Source organism: Tachypleus tridentatus, chromosome 10, assembly GCF_004210375.1.
Source record: "Tachypleus tridentatus isolate NWPU-2018 chromosome 10, ASM421037v1, whole genome shotgun sequence".
Classification (NCBI taxonomy): Eukaryota; Metazoa; Arthropoda; class Merostomata; order Xiphosura; family Limulidae; genus Tachypleus; species Tachypleus tridentatus.
Window position 1 is genome coordinate 129,967,678 of NC_134834.1, and position 26,952 is coordinate 129,994,629.

Sequence of the window (26,952 nt, forward strand, 5' to 3'; positions counted from 1 at the left end):
CTAAACTGTATTTCTCCACACTTGCTGAAGCTAAAGTGAACCATACTGGGCATGTGCACAACATTCTGCTGCCGACGTGACAAGAAGTGTTGGGCTAGAAAGCAACAGAGTAAGGACGAGAAGATTTACAGACGGATGATGACAGGAAGATCATCGTGACAATATTACTCGTTAGTAAGTTGCTATGGTGTATTCCAGTTCAAAAGTATTAACTGCTGTTGAAATTTACCATATATATATTTCGTCATTATAGTATTTCATAATTAATGTTGGTTATTTTATTTTTTGGTATTGGGTGACTATTTTAAACATCAATGAATAACAGCTGTGTTTTAAGCACCGTTACTTAGTTATTTTTTAGTAGTCATTGTTTTTGTTTTTTAGCTTTAGCTGATTTATTTTTGATATTAATAAATGCTTGTTTCGTTAGGTGTTTTCTGTTCACCTACATATTTTATTTAAAAAAATAAACGGTTATAGTACCTATATCAACTCCCCTCCAATTCAAAAATGGAAGTTTCAGTCAACCGAGGATTTATTTTTGCGCCGTGCAGTTTGCTAAATGTGTGTTATACCGTTGTGCAATTTAGTACATGCACACATTGTACATGTGCGCATTGTACTTTTGTGCAAGTTACCACATGTACGGACTGTACTGTTGTGCAATTTATTACGTGTGCACGGTGTATTGTAATCTAATTCACTTCATGTGTGTTTTGAGCTACATTGCAGTTTGCTAAATGTGCGTGTTGATAACCTTTTATTAATTAATCATGAATTTACATATCTTCCGTCCAGGAGACTGGTACTTCAACTAGATTTTAATAATTAAACAGAAGAATTATATTTGCCGTTAATTTTAAGTCCTTAATAGTCTGCAGTATGTATGTATATATATATATATATATATATATATATATATTTTGTACATAACTCCACCGTCATAAGGTGAGGTAAGCTATACGGAATAAGAAAAAACTGTTTAATTAACGTTAGTGAAAATTGCATCTCATAAAAAGCGAACTGAACTTTCTAGTAAAGTTATGTCAGTTTATCATCAACTGGCACAAACAAATATAAACGATGGCTGTCATTGAATCCCACGATAATAAATACTTCTACGTTTCGATGTCTAAGATATCATCTGCTTGCACTAAATCCAGGTTACTTGAATGTTAGTAAATTTCTGATTTTTACTGTTACATTAAATACCCTACTCTTTCAGTTGAATGATTTACCTTGACCAACTGGTTATTCTCACAGAGAATCATAAATGTAAATGTCTTAATGTCCAGAGATATATATAGTTTACTCGGCTTTACATTGTAGATAATAAGTTATGAAATTACCTTCATGTGTAATTTTGGATTCCAACAGTCGAACTTCTCTGGTTAAAGTTGTTTAAGAAATAAATAAATCTAATTGGAAACTAAACGTAACTTGTTAGTCTTAAGGGCGCTGTGTTTCAGGAACATTATACCTGTGCCATCTTTTGTTTATATGAATGGCATTTTAAGCTTAATTTTATTATGATCTTAAGGTACCTAGCTGATATTTTAAAGCGATATTTGACTGTATCACAAACATTCAGAAAGAAATTATTTTTGTAATGGAGTTACTGTTATATACTTCTTTTAATATCGATATTTGTTTCAGTTAAATATATATATATTTAGAAATACATGTAACTTATAGTATGAAATATGTATTGCGAAATTCCCATTTATTCTCTAAATTTGTAGAATATTCTCGAGAGTAATAATCAATGGTATATCTTTTACGAAAGCGCTCTCTTATCTTTGAATATTGTTGGGCCAACTGAAATTTCTGGAACTTCACTTAAAAGTTTATAAATCGGCATGCCGAGAGACAGGCTTATAGAATATTGTTCGTCAGCTACTATAAATCTCGGAAGCTATAATTGCGATTAATGGTAAATTAATCGGAAAACTACAGAATTTGTCCAGGAACGCTTATACATTTTGAACATTATAAATCGTTTAACTTCAGTGAATTAACTTCAGACGCTAGTGTTTTGATGAAGATATTAGATATCTTTGTCGGAGAAAAGTCAGCTTTTAACCAGTATGAGGCCAGCCAGAATAAAGCTGGCTAGCCATTAAGCGAAGTGTAACATTATTAACTCAGAAATAATTCGCTCATCGTGAATCATCGATGAGATATTTAGTTCCAGACCAGATGGGAGACTCAATATTGTTTGTAAAACTTTTGTATAAAAATTATTATTTGCGATAAATATTTGTAATAAACGTTATTATAAATTGCATTGTTCTTTGTATATTAAAATATTTGTGTTAAGAAATTGTGAAAATCAATATTGTCGGCAAATATCATAAAGCTGATACATGTCGACATTCAGCTAATTTTCAAATTCAAATTTCCGGCTATTTTAAATTGTAGTTCGCCGCTGGGACAGCATTAAAGCTACGTATTTACAACGCTAAAATCGATTACCCTCGGTGGACATATCAGATAGCCTGAATGTGGCTTTGCTATAAGAAAACACGCACATACACTTTAAATCGCAATATATAACATGATAAATCGGAGACTCGTCCGGGATAAAGTATAATATGTAACAGTTTTAATTTGCAAGAACATGTTTTTAGGAGGTCTATGAATGGAAGAATATCTTTCCGATTAATCATTATTTACTTACCAATCGAGTAATTAGGTTCGTCCACACTCGTATTAATGTTCTCGTTGCTTCATTTCAGGACGAGTAGTAGGTTCTCTTTGCTATCACTTTTGTTTGTTATAGCTCTAATTGTTTCATTTAATATCTCAATGCAGGTGAGATGGAAAGGACTCTATTTTATCACTCGTGTTTTTTGTTTTTTTATGAGGATCTGGATGTTTCACTTAAACTCTTAATTCAATAACAGAATAGAGTCTCTATGTTATCGCTCGTGTTTGTGTTGTTTGCTTCATTTAATTTTACAATTTATAATGAGAATCAGTCTTTATTTATCACTTGTGTTTGTTAAGGTTCTGGTTGTTTCATTTAACCCTTTTTTTCAAGCGACAGATTAAGATCTCTATGCTGTCACTAGTTTTTCATAGGTGTTGGTTAGTTTATTTAATTCCTCTATTCGGGTAACAGATTAAGGATTCCCTGTACTATCACTTGCATTTGCTACGGTTATGGTTGTTTCACTTATTCTCTCCGTTCAAGCAAAGGACGTCCATGATCATGATACTACTAGTGTTTAAGTTTCAAGTTATTTCAGTTTCAGTTTTTGGCGTCCACATATTGTGTTACGTGTTGTTCCGCATGAAAAACAAGTGCCTATATTGATTTATTGAATACTTTTTAAATACGTTTGAATATATTCATATGATTAAAAAACGCGTGTTTAAACACACATTCAATTACTTTTAACCATGCGACCGAATTACACCGTCAAGCTGAAAGGGATAAAATAAGGACTTGTAACCGGATTGCATCATAAAATACCCATTGACATGTATCTGTCTAATTTATGAAACAATCCCATTAGCTCAGTGAAAAATGAGCAGAAATAAAAGTTTCTAATTCCCTAATACTGCTATTAGCCTAATCGGCGTATTTAACATGAATGAGCATACAAGTACCTTAGATGAACAAATTCATATATGTAGTTAAATTTATAGTCTATTTACTAACGACTTTGGTTAAACTGTATTAAGACTGCATAAAATTTCTTTTTTTTTCTCTTCTAGATTTAACTTGACATTTAAGTAAGTTTTAGATCTTTGTGTGCTTAATATACTTGACTGCTTTGCAAGTTTCGATCCTGACGAGTTCGTGAGTAAATTTTTAAAATAATCATGAACATAACTTTGTATGCAGTTTCGTATACTGCGATGTACCTGATCCTACAGTGACACAGCGGAATGTCTGTGGATTACAACGCTAGAACACCAAGGGTATCAAAACACATAGCAAATAGTCCATTGCGTAGCTTAATAACAAACATGAAATACTTATTTCATCGTATAAAATTAATTATAGAATATTTTCATTTACTATGGCACTATGCTACATCTCGCCTCATAAAACTCATTACAGTTTTCATTTACGATGTCACTACGCTACATCTCACCCTACCCATTGTAGAACATTTTCATTTACTATGCTACATCTGATCATATAGAATTCATCATAAGACGTTTTAATTTACTGTTTATTTATTCTACATACATAATTTACTATGCTATTTCTAATCTCAAATAACCCTATATAGAACATTATCTATCGCTATATACCTGAAGTCACAGAGTTCGTATATACGTATTTCCATTTACTGTCCTGGATCATCCAACAAAATCCATTCAACTGCGCTGAATCTGACCATGAAATTTTCATTGAGAAATTTTCATGTACTACGCTAGATGTCATTCAGATATGTTCATAATTGGAAAGTTTACCCTCTGTTCCTGAACCTGGAGTGTTCATTAAATAACATTCTATTTACTGTGCTGGGTTTGACTCTGATATCATTGTTATATAATATCCTATCTATTTTTGTTAACTTTCGTATTTAAATTCATCACAGAACATTCCACCTGTTGTGCTAATTCTAATTCTGAAGTTTTTATAATATAGAACATTTTAACTACTGCACTTAAACAAATTCAGAATTGTTCATCATCGCAAATTCATCTTCACTTGATCTTTTCCTGAAGAGTGGAATATAGAAAATTATGTTTATCCAGCTACATCTAATTCTGAAACTTTTGGTGTAGGACATTCCATCTCTATTGAGGCGTGTTCTGTTGTTTTCATTACAGGAATTTCTATCGTTCCTGTTAGATTTAACTCTAAAAATACCACTTTTTGTCTGCTACGCTGGTTGTGATCATAATATTGCATAAAGTGTTATTTATTCTGGAGGTTTTCACCTTTAAAGTGTTCAGTACATATATTAAGATGACCCTGAGTAGTCCTTTTCTTACACTTTATAAATAGCAGTTTAAGTCAAATAAACAGGCATTCGAAAAATTAATATGTTAAATCAGCTTTCATCTCAATAAAACGTGCCACGTGGAGAATGTTTTGTATGTAAGACTGGACCAGGTGAAAAAAACACTAACAAGAATATGATGTATAGAAAGACGATTGTATCCTGTATGTGGTAAGAAATATAACTGCAATAAATGTTGACCGTAATCCATCATATGTCCAAGATGCTAAAAACAGAAACGAACATTAACAACTTCGCTTGCAAACTGCTACGTCGATCTTTGTTATAAAAATAACCTATATCTTTGCTGACAGCAAAATAGTTGAAAACCACAAATATAAACAGAAGACTTACTTAGCTGCTCATTGCTTAATTTCATTGTTAAAAAATAAAACTAAAAATGATCTTCTCTTATTCCTTTTTTATTTTTTACGTGTTTTTATAACTAATAACTTTTCAGCTTTCCTTTCCAAGGATATTAATAATTTCTATGTAAATTTGTATTTTCTTTGTAATTATTCACTTACGGTAATAGCTTCATTTAGACGTAATAAATCACGTAAACGTTATCAATAGTTATGAATAAAAACGCCGCCTAAGCTGATGAAGCATGATCTCTTGACCTGTAATTTGTGTGATATTGTCTAACATTAAAATTGCTTAAATTTTAATCGCATGTTTTATATACTGTAAACTATATATTTCGTGATTATATTTTTAAACACTACATTATACATCCAAGTCTCTTAAGAATGTTTAAGAATTAGAAGAGTAAATAATACTATTCTAATTACATCGTTTTCATTGCATTTGTTTCATGCTTTACTGAGTTCATAATGCACCTTAATGCATATCTATCATACAGACCTGACTTGACGTGTAGTTGCAACTGTCAACACTGTCTTGATACAAGTATCTTAAGATTGAAATGAATCGGAAATAACAAACAGCTGTTGTTTTATTCAGTAACAGATGATGGCCTTCCCTATCTTGATGTTTAAGGAACCATATAATTTGCTTGGAACTGATTCCACAGTCTTTTAATTTTGCTTAGAGATGCTTATACATAATTCCAAGAAGCCAACCGTGATTAGGAAGCTTCGATTTGTTCAAATGCCTTATATGATATGTAGCTATTGTTCATTAACAGTATGAATCATTTTGCACTTTGAGTGTCACTCCAAAGTGACAACTGTGATAAGACTATGTAAGACTACTATACACAGGCTGAGTACATTATATTAATTTTGGAGCCTCACCACGCCGTTACATTACATGTCGTTATGTTTGATAATTCTCAGTCTAACTGATAAGCTTGTATTTTTATAATAGCTCAGTAGCGTAATTTACATTGCAAAAGGTTCTTCATAAGCCTGTTATGTTTAAAATAACTCCTATCTGCCTCTAGTGACTGAGGTTGACGTTTTCTTCTATCCGTTTCGATAGTGTAGTCCTACAGAAATCGAAACGTGCTGCATCCATCTACATGGCCGGTGCGTATTTATGCGGATATAACGTTAATATCCATTTATTCTGTTGCTGCTTTAGAAATGCAACTGTTGAATTTCTGTGTTGTGGAAACAGCTTGTGTAGATGCAACTTGTGTCGCTTATCCAGATGAAAGCTCACATTCGTTCGTTGTGAACTGTTTTACCAATAATTTTGTGATCGTGCTCCCCAGTTACAAAGTGTCATTTTTTTTGCCTACTTTGACTGAGGTATGAATTATAGCATATCTTTTTCTAGATGTTCTTGGTGTCCCAAATTTATCCATATATCATTGCTTTTCAATGCCATTAAGAAAAGATGATATTGCCATTTTGAAAATTCTTATTTCTCGATCTGAATACATCTTTCGATCTCAATGTATGAATATTTTGCATCAGAAAGGGGCCAGTGGCGGCGCCAGGGTGTCTTAGGGGGCTTGAGTCCCCCCAAATAAGTCAAGCCCCCCTCAGCGCCCCAATATTGTTACCAACATATATTCATAAAATATGGAAAACACAATCGTCGTTGTTGCTTAACAATTAACATCAAAGAGACATAGATCTGTAGAACTCAACGTCTTCATTAAGACAGAAATATGTGCCATGTGTCCCATAGCAACGTACTGAATGCACTGAAACTCATGCGCTGTATTGCCGCTCCCTGTGTAATGCCATTCTATCTTGAGCTTTGACGAAGATTAGACAACCACGTTATTTCAAGTTACAACAGATCATCAGGGATTTTACTTGATAAACTTTTATTGAAAAGTAAAACATAGCACGCATGTATAAGTGTATTGTGTTTTGGTCAAAACTATGAAGCATTTAGCTGGTGTTGTGTCCTCTGTGAGATCATTTTGCATTGTGTTATCAGCCATTCAAAATTGTACTGATGATTGTGACGTACACTTAAAATTGTCACTTACAATCTAATTAATGTTATACTTAGGATTAGATAATAACCTTACATGTTAACTGACCAAATAATATTTCTAAACAACTCTAGAATGAATTTTGAAATTGTCATTGGGCTATTTAGAAGTGCCTAATTTAATGTAATGTAGTAGTTACATTATTGTAACAGGTGCTTGTCACACTTGTGATAATAAGAACAATATTACAATCGCAGTTTGGCCTGTATGAATAATGTGAACTTATGAAGAAACCAGCCTTTCTGTAAAGGTCAACTGCAATATAGACATTTTGTTTTGGTACTACTATGACCATTCAGTATCCAGGCTGCGGGTTTGCTTTGTTCGAGCGCGCGATTCCCGCCTCGAACGCCTTAAGCATATGATCACCGAGTAGTTGACCATGGTGTACGCTCTGCGTACGGCTAACGATCGGCTCAGCCCGATCGAAATCCAGATGCCAACCGTACGCCACCCCCCACACTCACTCCCATTAGCTGCACACAGTTTTACAACATTCCCTACAAAGCTGTGTTTGTGTTCCCTAATTAGCCCTATAATTTTACATTATAACTTAATGTAATTAAGTACTTGTGCTATATGGTTAAAGATAAACACTTTCTCTAACAGTATTTCGCGGATATGTTCTGGATGCCAGGAGACACACCTTCTATGTCATCATAGACAGGATGTTCAACAAGCTGAATAGAAGATTTTCCTCTGATGCCTGCAGTGTTCTGATAGGTGCAACTGCATTGAACCCCAAACACTCCACATTTCTGGGCAAGCAAACACTCTTAGGAATGGCAGCAAACTATGGTGTGGCAGAGGATGGCCTCGCAGTGGAGGTCTACCAGTTGAGCTGGCTAATTGCCAGGAAGAAAAACAAGAGGCAGGAAGTATCCACACCATTGGAGCTTGCAACCATGCTGGAGCCATACAAGGATGCCTTCATGGATCTCCACAAACTTGTATGCATCGCTGTGACTCTGCCTGTCACTTCAGCTGCCTGTGAGAGAAGTTTTTCATGTCTGAAGCTTCTCAAGACGTACTTGCACAACAGCAGTGGTAACAACCGCACCAGCATGTCATATCAGTAAACTCCAGGAGGGCAAAACAACTCGATATTGATTCTGTTATAGACACATTTGCTGCCAATCACCAGAACAGGCGCATTGTTTTGAATTAATATTGACTATAAACACAACACGATGAAAGATAATTAGCCTGATAGTGACCTTACTTTTCCTCAGAGTGTATTAACTTCACATAGGATAATTCGTTTCTGCTATGTTAACTATGTCTTTGTGTTATATTTCTTTTGATTTGTAGCTTTACTCTTAATGGTATATTAAATGTTCAATATAAGCTAATCTTGATTTTCTTTATTATTATGTATTACCTTGGGTGGAATTTAAGTGAGCGTCTTCTTTTACATATACACATATTTTCATAAACAGGTTATTTCCAGTTTGTAATAATGAATTATTAATCAGAGTATGAGTTTCCAATGAAAACTGCGTTGAAAACGCAGTTCAAAATAGCACACCTTTCTGAAATGTACCTTAGTATTTACATTATTATAATTTACCATCTATACTTCATATTGATGGCATTTTGGGAAGCCCCTCCACAGTTTACCTCAGCCCCTCAACGAAAATATCCTGGCGCCGCCACTGGAAAGGGCTATTAAATACTCTTTCAAAAAGCATAATATTAACTACACAACGCCAAACAATGTCAAAATATATTTCTGGTACTTTCCGTTCCAGTGCGGCTTCACATTGGCGATGATTGCCACGTGACTTGCTGATTTGAATATTTAAAATTGTTTTAATATAATTGAATTCATCATGAGGAGTTATTGTTGAAAGGGATTTGAAGAACATCCCCGAGTCAGAGATTCTGGCTGGTTTCTCCACTCAAGAAGTTTCTACAGTGAGGCGTATCTCCACTCGCAAAGATGGAATTGTGATACCGACCAATGTTCTCATTCTGACAATTACATCACGACGTTTACCTGCTACCATCAAGACAGGTTATCTTAATTGCAGGGTACGGACATACATTACAAACTCTCTCAGATGTTTCCAGTGTCACACGATGACGTGATGCCGTGGTTCCTTGACGTGTGCTTGTTGTGGTGGCAAATTGTTCTAACTAGACTACGCATTGGTCACATTTTTTAACTCATTGTTTTCTTTTATCTGGGAATAATGCATTAATGTGTTGTCTGTGTAACATTCAGGTCACAATAAGCCACATTTTACTGTCTTGCCATCGTTACGACTATCAATAACGGCACCATTTTAAACATCTTCTGTCCCAAGGTTTATCCGTAACGTTAAACAGTGTTATTGGCGATTGTGACACTGTGCACCTTAGAAATGTTTTTAGTTTTTTAAAGGCTATTAATGTTTTTAATGCTATTTGAGTTTTTTAAATTTATACATTAGACCTTTTTTTAAATGTGATTCCCTTTTAAGAATCCTAGTACATCTAGTTCGATTTGAAATTAGAAAATGGCCGTAACGTCAAATAACTCGAAACCAGGACTGGAAAGGCCATCTTCAGGTGACTAGCGCTGCTGTTTGAACTACTTGTTAGTCATCCTAGCTAGTTATTATTATAATTTTGCTACACATCTTTTAAAACCTTTTAAATACTTTCCTTTATGAAAATGGCTATAACGTCAAATAACTCGGAACCATGACTAGAAAGACCAACTTCAGGTGAGTAACAGTGGTTTTTGAACTTACCTGTTGGTCTTCCTGGCGAATTATGATAATTACAGTTATGCTACAGAAAGTCTATTTACAACTTATATTACTGTAGTTTTTCTCTTACTGCTGTAGACTTGATGTAAAAATTGGATTTAATGCTAGTTATGGTTTTAATTCAAAAATTGAACGTTGTTTTGTTTTACCTTAATTTCCTTTTATGAATTTTAATAATTTTACTTTCATTTTAACTTTTTGCCAGATGTTTGGTGCAGATAGCCTAATTGCTTTGCGCCATAAACACAAAACCAGTCCTAACTACCACAATCAATAAAACTCGGTCCTTCTGGTTATGGTGTTTTCTGAAATGTATTCCTGTAAAAAATGTATACAGTAACTATTCATCAATAGAAAGATGAATGCTATTGCATCAGACGTTCAGGCAATTTAGAAATACTGCGTGCTCATATATCCAATATCATTATCAAGATGAACATAGTAATAATAAAGGAAGGCGGTAATGTTGAATAGCTGCTTGAACCTCCACCTTCCCCCAATTTTATCTCTACCATCTCTTTGTTATGTGCGTTAAGGCCATGTACCTTTTTTTTTTTTTTTCACTCGCAGCTTCACAAATAACTTTATTTTTTTACGTTTTTTAACTGTTTTAAAGTATATCTTTTGCCATTTTTGTATACTTAGTCGTAATAAAACAGGAGTTTATTACATTTTGTATTACCTTTTGAGGTTTTCTCTATAATCCTTTACTAATAAGATTTTTATTCTGCGTAGAAAGACCGGAATACTCTACTCCTTTTATGAGTTTTATTTCACAAGGCTAATGTAGGTCATCCATAATGTCGGACGATCTCACAAGCAGCGAGGAATCCGATTACTCTGTGTTTGAAAACAAGTCTGGACTAGCTGAAGACATGAAGTTTCTAGCGAGCATGCCTGAACTGTGTGATGTCACCTTTCTAGTTGGAGAGACGAGGGAACCTGTCTGCGCTGTGAAGGCTGTCCTAGCAGCTCGTAGCAAGTAGGCGTTATCTTAAATGCACGATCTTATTGATAGAAAAACGTCATGTACAGCTCCTGCAGTTTATGTATGTTGCGCATACTCGTGAATAAATATCTGTTGCTATACTTGTAAGACTAAAGAAAGTCATTCTTCTTACTATTATGTAAAGTAGCAACGATACCTTCTAGTAATCAACTCCAGGCCTATCCTTTGATGCGGTAATTATGCTTTAAGACTTTGCTAGCTTTAAACAGAGGTACTATGGATTGCTCGTGACTACATGCCGTCCTCTACTTTCTCACTCGTTGAAATATTCTCAAGTCAATAAAAATATAGTATGGATGTATTTTAGAAATAAACACGTTCTGAAATTAAATATGTTTATATATTTGGCACTGATCCATTCGTTTATCACTAACAGTAAAATAAAATAAAAACGTACATATGTTGCTTCAACTCATTTTCGCCAAAATATGGCAACAAAAACTACAAGACGTCAGCCTCAAAGATTTTACGTGCGATATCTAAACCCTCTGGAATTTTTGTGTAGTTCTTAGCTGCAGCTAGATTCAAAATGTTATACCTTCATTCGTGAAAGTGAGCAAAAGTTTTTAGATACAATCCGCTTTGCCTGCTGTAGCATCTAGCAGCTTATGATGGAATGCTCTAAGTGAATTGAGGATTTTTAGCTTTTCTATTTAATTTTTATGCTTTTTTTTCAAGGTTCTTACGTTATATAACTATTCCTTATATACCTTCTATGTATTCAATTCTGTTTTTTCTAAATATATGCGCACAGATTATTGAAACTTTTATGAAAGTAAATTTAATAAGAGAAAGTTGTTTTTAAAATGTGTAGTACTTCATTTTCTCAAACATCGTATTCAGTTTTCATATTATATCCAAGTTGTAATAATAAATCGCCAAGTGTTATCAAGAAAATACTGTTTCTAAATATTTTGTTTGTTTTTAAACGTAAAGAATTGTCTTTTGAGGAAGCGATTTTCCGGAGTTGACCAATATCTGATGACAGAAATAGATCTCTTTGAAAGTTGTAAATTTTCAAACTGTTACTATGTAGTTATTCTGGACTGCTGTAGTTTTCACAATAAAATCGAGTATCTTAGTATCACTCAAAGTTAGGCCGTACACAACCACGTTGTTAACGTGTCCTACTTGGTAACTGAACTTTCATACTCGTAAGCCTTCAACATAAAATATACCATACTTCTTATTTTGAGGTTATGTATGTTTATAAGAGAAACGGTTAAATTCCATTATTTGCTCTGAGAAGAGTATCTCAAGAGTTGGTGGTGGGTGGTGTGGACTGAAACAGATAGTCTTCGCGTAACGCGAACGTCAGAAACAAACACTCAAGGCAATTTATATCAATTGGAGGAATTTCTTACTCATTTCAGTTAAGTTTCTGTAATGAATTATGCCCCCGGTGATTAAGTGGTAAGTTCATGAACTTACAATACGAAAAGCAGGGATTCGATTCTCTGTCATGGCCAGAAAGCACACACATCCTATCGTGTGGCTTTGCACTAAAAACAAACAAAATACACAATAAGCCTTTAGTTTAAGGTTATACGTAATGTTGCTATATTAAGTTACAAACAATGCATCTAGTTTGAGATTATGATAAGATATGGCATTGTATTTACATAAATTTTGGCTCAAAATACATCTTATCAACGACTTTTTGTTTTACCTCCAGGGTTTTTCATAAAATTTTATATGGACAACGTCAACAACAGTCTGTTCACGAACCATCTCCGAAAAAGAGAGACTCTATCAAAGACAACAAGCTCAGGCTTTTCCTAAAACGAACCAGTGAGCCTAACATCAACGTCCAAGCTCTACCGGTTAGTTTATATTTTTCATAATGTGGTAAACAGGCATACCACACCTTTGGTACCTTTCTGTAAAGGAATTTTTCAAAACTTCATTCAGTGAAAGTCAACGAACCTACGTACCAAATAAACACACACACACACACACACACACACACACACACACACACACACACACACACACACACACACACTGTGTTTGTGTATTAAATATAGATTACTTAGAAAATAGAATTGCTACGTGATGATTGCCTTGGTTATCTACTCTTGTTGATATAAGAGAAATGGGTTTAAACTGAAAATGCGTACCTAAGAGAGCCAAGCGTGACGGGTTTCGTATCGGAAGATTTATGTTTATAGTGGTTAAGGCACTCGACTTCTAATCTTTAAGTAGCGGGTTCAACTCATATCATTGAACATGATCACCCTTTCAGCTATATGGCATAATAAAGTGATGATCAATCCCACTTTTCGTTGGTAGAGAGTAGCTCAAAAGTTAGCGATGTGTAGTTTTGATTAACTACTGCCTTCCCTCTTGTCTCTTATTTCTAAATTAAACGAACTAACAACCGTCTATAAAAATACCTTTTTGAAACGGTTAATATGTAGGTCAGATGTCATTGCGTTTCACTATATTTATGACTTAATTTCTATTTACAATTTAAATTTTGGATTCTAAAATATAATAAATATAATGCAAATAATGGTGTAATTAGCCATTTTTGACAAAAGACGAATTTCAGTTTCCCATTAATTATTTACTCTCCTCTAATTTATTTTTTATAATATAATTTGGGACAAATTCAGTTTTCTAGGCTTGAATAGACTAGCTTCAAGAAAATGAGTTCATTCGTAATTCGTAATGTTAACCTGAAGATGACCTAAGAAGGTCGAAACGTTGTTCTCTGCTTTATTTTGGTAAAAGTGTTAATACCCATGCCAGCCGTTCTGAGATACATACAAACTGAGTTCATCTCAACTTTTCGGGTTTTATACGTAACGTGAGCTTATAATTTTAATTGAACAATTTGGGTAAGGTTTTATGGTTTTTGCTATTATTTTGTAATAATAGTACTTTAGTAAAAGTTAGGTGTTTTCACTAAGTTATAAATTACGGGCGTTATTATCGTTAACAATAATTTTTAATTTGATTTATTAATAGAATCTTTCTTATATTACACAAGCTGAAATACCCATCAACCGACGGGGAATGTTTATACTTAATTAAAGCTTTGTTAGTTTAACAACAATAATATATTTCAAAGTAATAACTTGAACATAAACTTTACCTAAACATTTTAAAATTATAACCAAGCTTCTTTATGAACAACATTTGCAGTTTACTTTTCATCTACCAACAAATAAATATTTTGAGGTATTCCCACCCTTGAACAACTTGCATCTCATTGACCATAAGAAAAAAAATGGTTGTTTGAAAAACCATCCAGCAACTTTCATGCTTTGACTTTGAATATCCCTAGAATACTCAACATTGTCTAAAGCGTAAACCTGCTGAGATTGTTTTTAAATCTGACTCAGCAGGCTGGGGGTAAGTAACCAACAGACTTTCCAAATTAGAAAAAAATTTAAGCTCAATTTTGGCTACTTTAGGACATGCCACATAGTTCAGTGTTTACATACTTTTAATTGTGATTAGCCCAGTAGACTCGGAGGAATTAGCATGCAAACGAACAGATGCCTTTTTTATATACAGAAATGATAAAGGTTTTTTTTTTAGGGTAACTACCATGTCCATAGCCTCTTGCATACAGTGGATGAAACTATGTTTTGGGATGTTATGAGTTCCAGTACTCCAGCCAAACCTTGGACTCTATTTGGTCTTTATTGGCAGTTATCTTATTTTGCCCCTTGGTGTGGATTCATGTTCTTTCTGGGATCCAAACATCCACCAACGTGTTTGCTGTGCGTGGCGACCCGTGAAGGGGAGGAGAGGATCCTTTGGTCTTGAATTCCTGTAGACGGGCGCCTTGGGGTGGCCCCCTTGGGTCAATCGGCTGGTGCACTTGGGCTAGGTTCAACCAATTACCAGTGTTGGATGTTCTCAACAAGTGTTGTGGACATTGTATATGATGCTGGTGTTTGGGCATAGTGTTCACGAAACCCTGGCGTTGCTGCAGTATCCCTGTTTCACATTGCTGTGCGTCCCCTCGTAGGGCTCCATGGTGGGTGGGGTCAGTGGGCATCGAAATTTCTCTCTTATTATGGTTCTTCCAAATGAAAGCTTAAATAAAATAGTGAAAAACAGTCCATAGGTAATCGACCACGTCTTGAAGATTCTGAGCAGCAATCTTCAACATCTGTAACACCAGTTGTACCTCATTTTCTTATCCTACATTCTCTTTCAGACAAACCTTTAAGGCAAATGCCTCTTTTTCATTCAAAAGGGACTAGATGGACTTGCTGGCTCTCCAAAGTCAGTAAATAAGCTTCGATCTGGTGACATATTGGTGGAAACATCCACATCTCAACACAGTGAACTCCTATTACATTCAAAGGTAATTGGGGATATACCTATTGAGTTTTTGCCTCATGCTACTTTGAATTCATCATGAGAAGTTATTGTTGAGAGGGATTTGAAGAACATCCCCGAGTCAGATCATTCTCTCTGGTTTCTCTACTCAAGAAGTTTCTGCAGTGAGGCGTATCTCCACTCGCAAAGATGGAATTGTAATTGCAAATTACGGCCATACATTCCAAACCCTTTCCGATGTTTCCAGTGTCTACGGTTCGATCATTCGAAGACGTCATGTCGTGGTTCCTTGACGTGTGCTCGTTGCAGTGGCAAGGACCATGATGCCTATGAGTATAAACCGAACTCTCACTGCATCAACTGTAATGACTCTCTCCCATCTTTCTTTCGTTCTTGCCTTAAATGGTTAGAAGAAGAAGAGGTGCAGCGTTTGAAAACGATTCATAATATTACTTATCCTGAGGCTCAAAAGTTGCTGTCCACCATTTCATCTAGGATGTATGCTGCTGCATTTTGTTCCACAACTATAGTGCCTTCAAAAGAATCGTTCACAAAACAAATGAAAAGTCTTTTGATCTCCATGGTTAAAAAAGTTGATGAATGAACTTCAACACCCATCTCTGTTCCTTACATACATTCCAACAAATCCCAAGATCCACTTCCTTTGGTTCTAGGTACAGGCATTTCCTCGGATACATTTTCTTCTCCCACCCCAAGACGCATAACGATCATTCGTTTACGACCTCAGTCACTGGAATCCTCATCCAACAGCAAAGACCTGCCCAATCAAAATACTGATTGCTTCCTACCATTCTGTATGTCTTTCCTTACAGGAAACCTCTCTGGCTGTCTAATTGACGAGTGGCACTGTTGGTTGATCTTAATGTTCCCACCCTGCCTTTGCCACTCGACACACCCTTAAAGGCAGTAGCCATCCGAGTTTCCTTGGGTCATACCATCACTGTTTGTTCTCTCTACCTGTCGTTTGGAGAGACATACGATCAATCAGACCTTGATGCTCTCATTGCACAATTCTCAGGAAGTGCTGATATTGATAGGAGGGTCGCTCTGTAGTGCATATGCTCTCTGATCACAACCTTTCTCTTTTCAATACTGGTTCTTCTACTTATTTCCATGCACCTAGTCAGTCCTTTACTGCTATTGATTTCTCAATTTGTTCTCCTTCACTATTCTCTAACTGTTCATGGAGGGTGACAATAATCCACGAAGCAGTGATCATTTTCCTATAATTTTGAGAAAGACTGGCCGTGGTCGATGCCACCCTACCTGCGTGCCCGGTGGAAGCTGGATCAGGCAGATTGGTCCACTTTCACTGCTCTCGCAAAACTTGATCCTGCCATCGTCTGTAAACTCTCAATAGGTGACTGTGGGGCAGAAGTAACTGACTGTATTATACAAGCAGCTGCTTAATGTATTTCTAAAATCTCGACATATTTTCCACTATATCCTCGTCTGTGGTGGAATCCCGCTTGCGACATGGCATGGAAGGCTCAAAAATAGACCTGGGATACTTTTCGTAGGTATCCCATACTCTTGCACTGTATCGTTTTCCAACAGGCCCGTGCACATGCTCGGTGGGAGAAACGTCAAAGCCAGAAGGAATCTTAGATTAAGTTCACAACCAGCATTTCTTCTACAACCAGTTCCAAAGTCATATGGGACAAGATTCGAAAGGTCAGTGGGCAATATAATTCTGTCCTCCTCTCGATCTTGCTCTGATAGCCACGAAGTAGCTGATACACAGAACATGAAAAGCTATTGCCAGGTATCTAGCACTTCTGCTTCTTCTTCCACCTTCTCAGCCATCAAGACTCGGACAGAGCAATCACCTCTTTCCTTTTAAGCTGATTGTCTCTATGATTATACTCGTCCCTTTACACTGGTGGAACTCAAACTGGTCCTTCATTGGGCTGGCAGTACATCAGTTGGACATGGTGATGTACACTATGAAATGCTGCGCCATCTATCTCCTACTTCTCTTGCTATTTTTTATTGTTTTGAACTGGATCTGGCAAAAGAATGTTTTCCCTGATGGCTGTAAGCCTGGGAATGATCCCAAGATTACTTCAAATTACCATCGAATTGCTTTGACGAGCTATCTCTGGAAGATCTTAGAGAGGATGGTTAATGCTTGTCTTGTTTGGTTCCTCGAATCAAGCAACCTCCTCTAGCCAACCCAGTGTAGGTTCCAACGACAGCACTCCACCATGGATCACCTAATTCGACTTGAAACGTCAATCAGAAGAGCTTTAGTAAAACGACTATATCTTGTATGAATATTCTTTGACATTGAGAAGGCTTATGATACGACGTGCAAGTATGGCATTTTGCGAGACCTTCATATATATGGGTTTACGTGGCCATTTGCCCTTTTTTATTAAAACTTTTTAATGGACAGGCGATTCCAAGCTTGTGTGGGCTCGACATTTCTCTTTTCTTTTTTCTAAAGTAGCATGGAGTCCCTCAGGGCTGTGTTTTGAGTGTTACACTTTTCAGTATAAAAATTGTCTTCCCTCTCACTGTTGCAAATGGGCTCTTTGTCGACAACTTTCACATCTCATGTCAGTTGTCAAACATGAGGTATATTGAGCAGCAGCTGCAGACTGCTCTCAGTTGTTTACTGAAGTGGACCACAGCAAACGACGTTAACTTTTCTCTTTCTCTCTCCCTAAAACCGTTTGAATGCACTTTTGCCGTCAACAGGGTATTCACCATGATTCTGAACTCCGTATCAGTAAAGTTGTACTGCCTGTGGTCCCTGAGATAAAAGTTTTTGGGGCTTATCTTTGACCAGAGGCTGACCTTTATGCCACACATCAAGGAGCTACAGGTCAAATGTACAGGAGCACTGAACATCCTCCATGTCCTCTGTTCCACCACTTGGGGAGAGGATCAATGTTCTATGCTAAAGATATATCATGCTCTTATTCGATCGAAACTCGACTACAAATCATTGGTTTATGGCTAAGGCCAGAACCTCGGCCTTAAAGATGCTGGACCTCATTCAACATCAAGGACTTTGTCTCTGCACTGGTTCTTTCTGCACTTCCCCAATTTAGAGCTTGTATACCTTCACCATTTGCAACTGTCTTTACTATATGCTTCGAACATTCGTTCCTTACCAAAGCATCTCATCTGGGGTTGTGTTTTCTTTCCTCAGTGGGCCATACTTTTTCAGAACAGAAAATCTGCCATTGCTCCTTTTGTATCCAGGCACAATTGGATGAATTGGGTCTGTCCCAGGATAACATTGCTGTATCCGCTGGTCAGCCCATCTCACCATGGCTTCTCACAGTCCCCAAATGTGACCTATCGTTTAGTCATCTAAGAAAAGCAGACACTCCCGATTGGAAATACTGCATGCTATTTGCTTAACATCTTTCGAACCATCCTTTCATTCCTATTTATACAGATGGTTCGAAATCAGGTGAGTGTGTGGGTTCTGCCGTGGTTTGTTTTGGTTTGGTGGTTGCACACAGAATCCCCTCTACAACTTCTGTGTTAAATGCTGAACTGCACGCCATTTCACTTGCCCTGGATCACGTAGAAGTTAAGCAGTACTCAAATTGCACTATTTATACTGACTCGCTTAGTTCTCTACTGGCCCTGGAATCATTTCACGTTAGTTCACACCCTGTTCTCGCCAATATTCAAAACCGACTGGCCCATTTGTTTTTAACATCTACTTCTATCCAGTTTTTCTAGATACCGGGCCACGTTGGTATTTGCGGGAACGAGCTCGCCGACACCGCAGCTAAATCTATCTGCTCTGGCACTATCATCGCTGTGCCTGTTCAAGGCTCGGCTTCGTGCCAGCTGGCAGTCGACTTGAAGTGAGCAACGCGAAAACAAGCTTTTTCAAATAAAACCCTCTATTGGTTGGCCGTCTTGCTTCCATAAAGGCCCGGCATGGCCAAGCGTGTTAAGGCATGCGACTCGTAATCTGAGATTCGCGGGTTCGCATCCCCGTCGCGCCAAACATGCTTGCCCTTCCAGCCGTGGGAGCGTTATACTATGACGGTCAATCCCACTATTAGTTGGTAAAAGAGTAGCCCAAGAGTTGGCGGTGGTTGGTGATGACTAGCTGCCTTCCCTCTAGTCTTACACTGCTAAATTAGTGACGACTAGCACAGATAGCCCTGGAGTAGCTTTGTGCGAAATTCAAAATACAAACAAAGAAACAATGCTTCCGTAAGGATCTGAGAGAGGAAGTTGTCCTAACTAGTCTACACATTGGTCACAGTTTTTTGACTCATCGTTTTATTTTATCTGGGACTGATGCACCAGTGTGTTCTCTGTGTAACACACAGGTGACAATGAGCCACATTTTACTGTTTTGCCGTAACTACGACCTTCAATAACGGTACCATTTTAAACATGTTCTGTCTCAAGGTTTGTCCATAACGTTAGACAGTGTTATTGGTGATGGTGACACTGTCTACCTTGGAAATGTTTTTAGTTTTTTAATGCTATTTGAGTTTTTAATTTATACATCAAACCTTCTTCTAATATGATTCCCTTTTAAAAATCAAAGTGCATCTAGTTCTGTTTGAAATTAGAAAATGTCTATACGGTCAAATAACTCGAAACCATGACTGGAAAGGCCAACTTCAGGTGACTAACGCTGCTGTTTGAACTACCCATTAGTCATCCTTGAGAGTTATAATTAAAATTTTGCTACAAGCCTTTTAAAACTTTAATTACTTTACTTTTTGAAAATGTCCATAACGTCAAATAACTCGGAACCAGGACTAGATAGGCCAACTTCAGGTAACTGACGGTGGCTTTTGTACTTACCTGTTAGTCTGCCTGCCGAGTTATGATAATTACAATTATGTTACAGAAAGTTCTTTACAACTTGTATTACTGTAGTTTTTCTCTTAACGTTGTAGACTAAATGTAAACATTGGTTTTATGATATTTATGTTTTTTCAACTTTAATTTGTTTTACCTTAATTTCCTTCTATGAATTTTACTAAATTTACTTTAATTTTAACTTTTCACCGGATGTTTGGCGCAGATAGCCCTGCTGCTTTGTACCATAAAACACCAGCTCAACCTACCAACCAATCTTATTTTGCATTTGTGTTATTTTGATTATTTTTCATAGATAGAACATTGTACAACCCAGGGGCCAAACGAGAAAACATCGCCAATAGAGATTTTATGGAGCTATATTTTTTGAACATTTATATTATAGATTGAAAAAATTATGACTTTTTTATTTCAGCTTCAATATTTGGGAGCTCATTTTTAACATCATCTGCTGTATTTTAAAAGATATTTTTGGGAAATTGAAACTTTTAAATTTATTTTCAAAAGGTTAATTACACGTATGATAGTTGAATAACTTTACCACTAATGCTGTGCCCAGACAACAAAGCTTTACAACAAGTTATGCAATTTGTTCGCTTTCCAGTATGTGTCAGGTGCTTGAATGATAGCCTTACCTCATAAGTGGTTTGTTTGGAACGCTACACAACTACTATTTGCACTAGCCGTTCCTATTTTTAGCAGTAATAGAAGAACAGAGGGAAAGCAGCTAGTCATCATCTACTACAATCTCTTGGGCTATTCTTTTTCAACGAATAGTGGAACTGGTCGTAACATTATAACGCTCCCATGACTGAAAAGGCAAGCATATCTGGTGGGACGGGGATTTGAACTTGTGACCCTCCGGTTACGAGTCAAGCACCCTAACAGCATGATCACATCAGGCCTCCCTATTCTCTATTATAACGAGTAAAAATTATAATTTTAAAATTCTATAATTCTGTAATTGTAAAATGTTTGAATATTTTGATTATCTTTTAGACATAAGATCAAGGGAGATAATTGTGATTTCTAGATGTTATCGTGTTTTGTTTTTTTTTAACAGAAGCGGTACGTTTATAACATGTAGTTTCAGTATAAAGATGAATCTTTGACCGAATGTTTTAAGCCTATTTATGTTAACTTCTTGTTTTCATTGTGTGCGCGCGCGCATGTTTACAATAGCAAAAACCAAATCTCAACCCAGATACAAATTTACAAGTATTCTGATATTTTCAAATATTTCTCCTCCAGAACTGATTTAAATAATGCATGGAGTCATTTTTCTGGTTCATATTATAACACATTTATGTTAAATTCTTTACAAATTTCAGATTTCAAAATTACGCCGGCATATTAGATCTTTAATGAATTTTTCCGAGTCAAAATGGTAAACTGAAGAACCTTTGATAAATAGAAGGATTATTGATTACATCTTTAATTAACATTTATATATTTATTGCTATTTTTTTTTACTGTACTGGCTCCCAGTGACACAGCGGTATGCTCACACCGCAAAAAACCGGGCTTCGACACCTGTCGTGGGCATAGCAGAGACAGCCCATTGTGTAGCTTTGTGCTTAATTCTGAAATACCCTTGTCATCTGTATTAAAAATCTTCATTAGAATTATAAATTTGATTAAGTAGGGTTTTATAGTCAAAAATTAGGAAATGAAATATCTTACCCTGCGTTCATTAATTTCCATTCTTTTATTTTCAATGTCTTATTTATCATGAGTTTTCACCGGTTATGATTTCTATTATTGAAAAATAAATGTCTGATAGCAAACCCGTTAGCTAGAAGTGAACCAGGAAAGCTTATAACAAAATAATAAATGTTACCTAGAGAGAATGTATGTCATACATAAGGTAAAATTTAAGACAGATGTTGAGGTAAAACCATTTACGAAATTGATTATGCAAAGATACTGGTTTCGAATTTGCATATATTGTCAGAAAACGAAAAGAATAGGTAAGATGAAGTCTGTTATAATGTATCCAACATTGCTGTTAATCAAAATATGTATTACAGGTCTCGTTATCAGGCTTCACAAACGTCAAGTATCTTCGTAAACGTGTCAATGAAGCTGACAATGAAGTACTTTCCTTAGGTAAAAGACGATGGTCTCGAATCTTTTCTATACTTCCCAGTGACATGTATTAATTGTGTGATTTAAGTAAAATAAAATATATTACAATTAATGAGCGAGATTAGTGAAAAGTGTAAATAAAATAGCCGAGATTTCACTAAAAGCAGCAGCAGTAAGGAAATCGGACGATAAACGGCTTACTAAAATTCAAAATGATGATCTAATTGCAAGGGAAGCACATTGTCATGCTTATTGCCATCATATTTACACAGGAAAGGATGAGAAATATCCAAAAGCTCGATCCAGTACCGGAGAATCAAATGAACAGAGCGTTGCTCATGATGAAGCGTTTCCATGCACTGATGAATATTGGGGGAACAGACCGTCAGGAAAGGGCTCGGCATGGCCAGATGGTTAAAGCACTCGACTTGTAATCTGAGGGTCGCGGGTTTGAATCTCCGTCACACCAAATATGTTCGCCTTTTCAGCCATGGTAATGTTATAATGGGACGGTCAATCCCACTATTCGTTGGTAAAACGGTAGCCCAAGAGTTAGCCTTACGCTGCTAAATTATGGACGGCTAGTGCAGATAGCCCTCGAGTAGCTTTGCGCGAAATTCAGAACGTAAACCGTCAGGAAAGATACTTAAGTCGTGAGTGTGACCAATTTAAAAGAGTAATATTGGTTATTCATGCAGGCAATTTTTCCGTTTCACTACAATTCGAACTATTAAATATAAGAAGTGAAAAATAATCTCGTTTATTATTTTGGAAAAAAAATAAATTTTACAGCCACATTACAAGTGCAAACTCGTATATTCAGATAAAGTGCCTACTAGTTAAACGGTTAAAATTGCATTTGATAAATCAACTTTAAACGAGATATGACTTGAATAATTGGCACTTTTATAATACTGGGTGAGGCTGGATACCTTGACAATGTTACCTTAACCACTCTCTCTCCATTTGCCGATTATTTAGTGTCCTTGTAAATAAATTCTTTTGAATTACTGTAAAAAATGTTCAAAATCGTGTATTTAATAAACCACCTCACTTGACTCCATCGAAAAGATCTGATCGACTGACCAAATCAGTTATTAAGAGCATCTGTTACACTTTCAGTTGTGGACAGTGGAAAATTTACCAGCATTCGCTACAAAGAATGGCCGTCCGTCACATCAAAACTTATAAAGAAATAGTATATATGCCCACCGCTAGTACAGCGGTATGTTTCTAGATTTACAACGCTACAATCAGGGGTTCGATTCCCCTCGGTGGGTTCAGCAGATAGCCCGATGTGGCTTTGCTATAAGAAAAAAAACACACACAAAAATAGTATTCTTCATCATTTCAGTCGTATATCATGTTGCCAGGGGTATCGAAATCCGGTTTCAACACTAATTCCGCAGAGATGCTGCCGTGCTACTGGAGGCGGGCTTAATAGAGATGTATTTCTTTCCTGTCATTTAGCGTAGCTGTAGTTAACTTGGTTCCATTATTCTGTGTATCTTCTGTTTCATTGAATGATTGTTATTATTCGGTTAGTTGTCTATATAATATGAGAAAGATGCTTCGATGTGTGCGTGTTCTGTGCCCCCTAAAAGCCACTAATATGAATATTAAAGAAAAACACTTTGATTTTTATAGCGCTTTATTATATACTATGTACATCTTTCTTTTCTTTTTCCCTGGTACCATTTAATTACAATGTACAACTTTTGTAAATGGTAGCCATTAACTAGCTTTGTGGTTGAGTTTTATTTCTCAAAATTTTATTTGTTATTTCTTCTACAGCCTCCAGTTACTGGGCATCAGACTCTTATTGTTGAAGAATTCGAACCAGACGTCTTCCGTCAGCTCATTGAGTATATTCACACTGGATGTGTAATGTTACAAGCCCGTACTCTTCTAGGTGAATATACAAGTTATTCTAGGTTCTGATTAAACACTGTATTCACTCTAGTTTAGTGTTACAGGACTGTATTCTTCTAGGTGATTATATAATTTGTGCTACGACTTGTATTCACATTTGTTATTTCGTGTTACGAGCGTGTATTATTTTAGGTGTATATATATGTAATGTGTTTTGATCAAACGCTGTATTCACACTGGTTGTGTTTTGTGAAACTGTTTGAGAATTGGCACAAGAATTGGGTGTTAGCATTTCCACAGTATTGGGCCACCATGAGCAAATTAGAAAAGTGAAAAAAGCTCGACAACTAGATTCCTCACGAACTCGGTGAAAATAAGAAAAATTACCATTTTAAACTGTACTGTATGCTGATTTTTTTGCAAAAGAAATTATCCATTTATCGATTGAATTGTTACCTGCAATGAAAAATGAATCCCTTACGACAACAGAAAGTGACCTGCGCAGTGGCTCAACCGTGACGAAGCTCGGAAACACTTCCCAAACCCAAAGTTGCATCAGCAGAAGATTATGGGCACTGTATGGTGGTCTACAGCCGGTATTATCCATTACAGCTTACTCAACCAGGGTCAGAATATCACTATGGAGGTTTACTGTTAAGAATTGGAAGAAATACATATAAAGTTGCGTAAAAAATGTCAACAGTAGTCAATTAAAGGACCAATCTTGCTTCATGATAATGCTCGACCACAAATTTCTCAAATGACACTCCAGAAGCTCAACGGATTGGGTTACGAAATATTGCTTTATCCGCCTTACTCTCCAGACTTTTTAAAGCATTTGAACAACTTTTTACAAGACAAATGATTCAACAACAGAGAATGACTTTAAAAACGTTTGGGTTCTAGGACTTCAGTTTTCTTATCATGGCATAAATAATATTGTTTTCCGTTGGCAAAGGTGTGTAGATTCACCATGTTCCTATTTTTATTAATAGTTTCTTTTGAATTATTTATTTATTTATTATTAAAGTTAAAAGTTAAAATCTGCCATTATTTTTCGAAAAACCTAATAATTATCTCTTGGCTTCTCAGCGATAAGCTTAAAGGCATATTAACGCTAAAATTTGGTATCGACCACTGCGGTGAACATATAGTGCATATAACATTGTGTATCTTTGCCCGAAAACAAACAAATCGAAAAATTATTTGTTTATCTTTTATTCTATAACAAGTTACGAGTGTCTGTCTTTGTATTCGATTTTTTCTTCAGGACTTGTGAATGCAGCTGATTACTACGGCTTAGAAGAGCTGCGGAGAGCCTGTATGGGTTTTGTACAAAGTTGTATTAATGTCGATACTGTGTGTGCTCTACTCGCATCAGCAGAGAAATACATCCAATATAAGTGTACCAAGTCTTTAGTTCAACGGGTATGTTCTGAACCAAGTTTTTTATTTTACGCTAAAATATATATTTGTTTCTGTCTTTTAAAACTCTATAAGCTATAACTTTAAAAATCTTAAATTGTTTGTAAATAAAAATTTAACATTTTTTCAAAATTTAAAAAAAATTAATTAATCCGTAGGTATTAGAATTTGTGGATAACCATGGAAACGAAGTGCTCAGCCTCGGCTCCTTCGCATTACTTCCTCTTCACGTGGTGAGACTCATCCTCTCACGAGAAGAGTTACGAGCTGATGAGATGACTAAATTTCAAGCAGCTATGCACTGGAGTCGTCGATATTGTGACACTATGGGAAACGCTGACTTGCGAGAGACTATTGCCAACTTCATTGAGTATATCGAGTTTTACAAAATTCCAGCGAGTGTACTTATCAAGGAAGTGCATCCTGTTGGAGTTATACCGGACCACGTGATTATGAATGCTTTAGCATATCAAGCTGATCCCTCGAGTGTGGATGTGAATAAACTCAGCTCTCCTAATCGCTTCCGACGGGCCAGTCTTCAACCAAACTTTCTTCGTTCCACGGGACTCGATCGCGACGCCGCTGCCGCTGCTTCGTCACCGAGACAATCAGGACACAAACGTAGATCTTACAGAAGGAGTAACACTCTCGCTGAAAGTTAAATTAGCCATACTGATATTGACACCGACGTTTAATGTTACGTATTTAATCAGTGTAGTGTTTCACTGTAGATGTCTGTGATAAATATTGTTAACCAGGAAAAGAAATAATGGAGAAACTGGACACACGTTTAATGTTGCGTATTTAATCTGTGTAATGTTAAAACAGTTTCACTGTAGATGTCTGTGATATATATTGTTAACCGGGAAAGGAAGAGTTGACAAACTAAATATCGGTTTTTAATATATTGCGTATTTGCTTATATGTTGGTCTTTAATCAGAAATAGAAAAGATAGTACCAGAAATGGTACATGTGAATAGAAATGTCATCAGTCATAATTTACGTTAAGTTGCGACCAAAGCAAGCTATCTAAAATAGATAAGGAAATTATATCAAACTAGATTAATATTATTTATTACCTGGACAAGTTCTGTTTGTACTCTGAGGAACTATATAAATATAGAACGAGGTCTCTGTTTTTCTGTGAATTTTGACAGGTCTTTCTGTGTGTGTGTGTGTACACACACACACACACACACACACACACACACACACACACACACACTTAGTGAAATTAAATAATTACATCTAAATGAAGCCAAATGACTAAACAGAAT

General features: G+C 36.1%; 1 protein-coding gene across 2 annotated transcripts; it reads left to right on the plus strand.

The window, feature by feature from the left end:
- LOC143230303 (serine-enriched protein-like) lies at positions 1 to 26,811 on the plus strand. Of its 2 annotated transcripts, none has more exons than XM_076463576.1 (6): positions 1 to 170; positions 10,878 to 11,124; positions 12,827 to 12,974; positions 24,172 to 24,289; positions 25,520 to 25,677; positions 25,833 to 26,811. In XM_076463576.1, the coding sequence occupies exons 2-6, from the start codon at positions 10,943 to 10,945 to the stop codon at positions 26,334 to 26,336; spliced, it is 1,110 nt and encodes a 369-aa protein (XP_076319691.1). In that variant the 5' UTR covers positions 1 to 170; positions 10,878 to 10,942; the 3' UTR covers positions 26,337 to 26,811. The 2 variants fall into 2 exon arrangements, with proteins under 2 accessions (XP_076319691.1, XP_076319690.1); XM_076463575.1 differs by having other exon boundaries at positions 2 to 174.
- The last annotated feature ends 141 nt before the right edge of the window (positions 26,812 to 26,952 follow it).

What these genes read in the sequence shown, in the direction of transcription:
- LOC143230303 (XM_076463576.1), top strand. Translation starts at nt 10,943, where the DNA reads ATGTCGGACGATCTCACAAGCAGCGAGGAATCCGATTACTCTGTGTTT. An exon ending in GTCCTAGCAGCTCGTAGCAA is followed by an intron (nt 11,125 to 12,826) that starts GTAGGCGTTATC and finishes TTTTACCTCCAG; the next exon opens with GGTTTTTCATAAAATTTTAT. An exon ending in CCAAGTCTTTAGTTCAACGG is followed by an intron (nt 25,678 to 25,832) that starts GTATGTTCTGAA and finishes ATTAATCCGTAG; the next exon opens with GTATTAGAATTTGTGGATAA.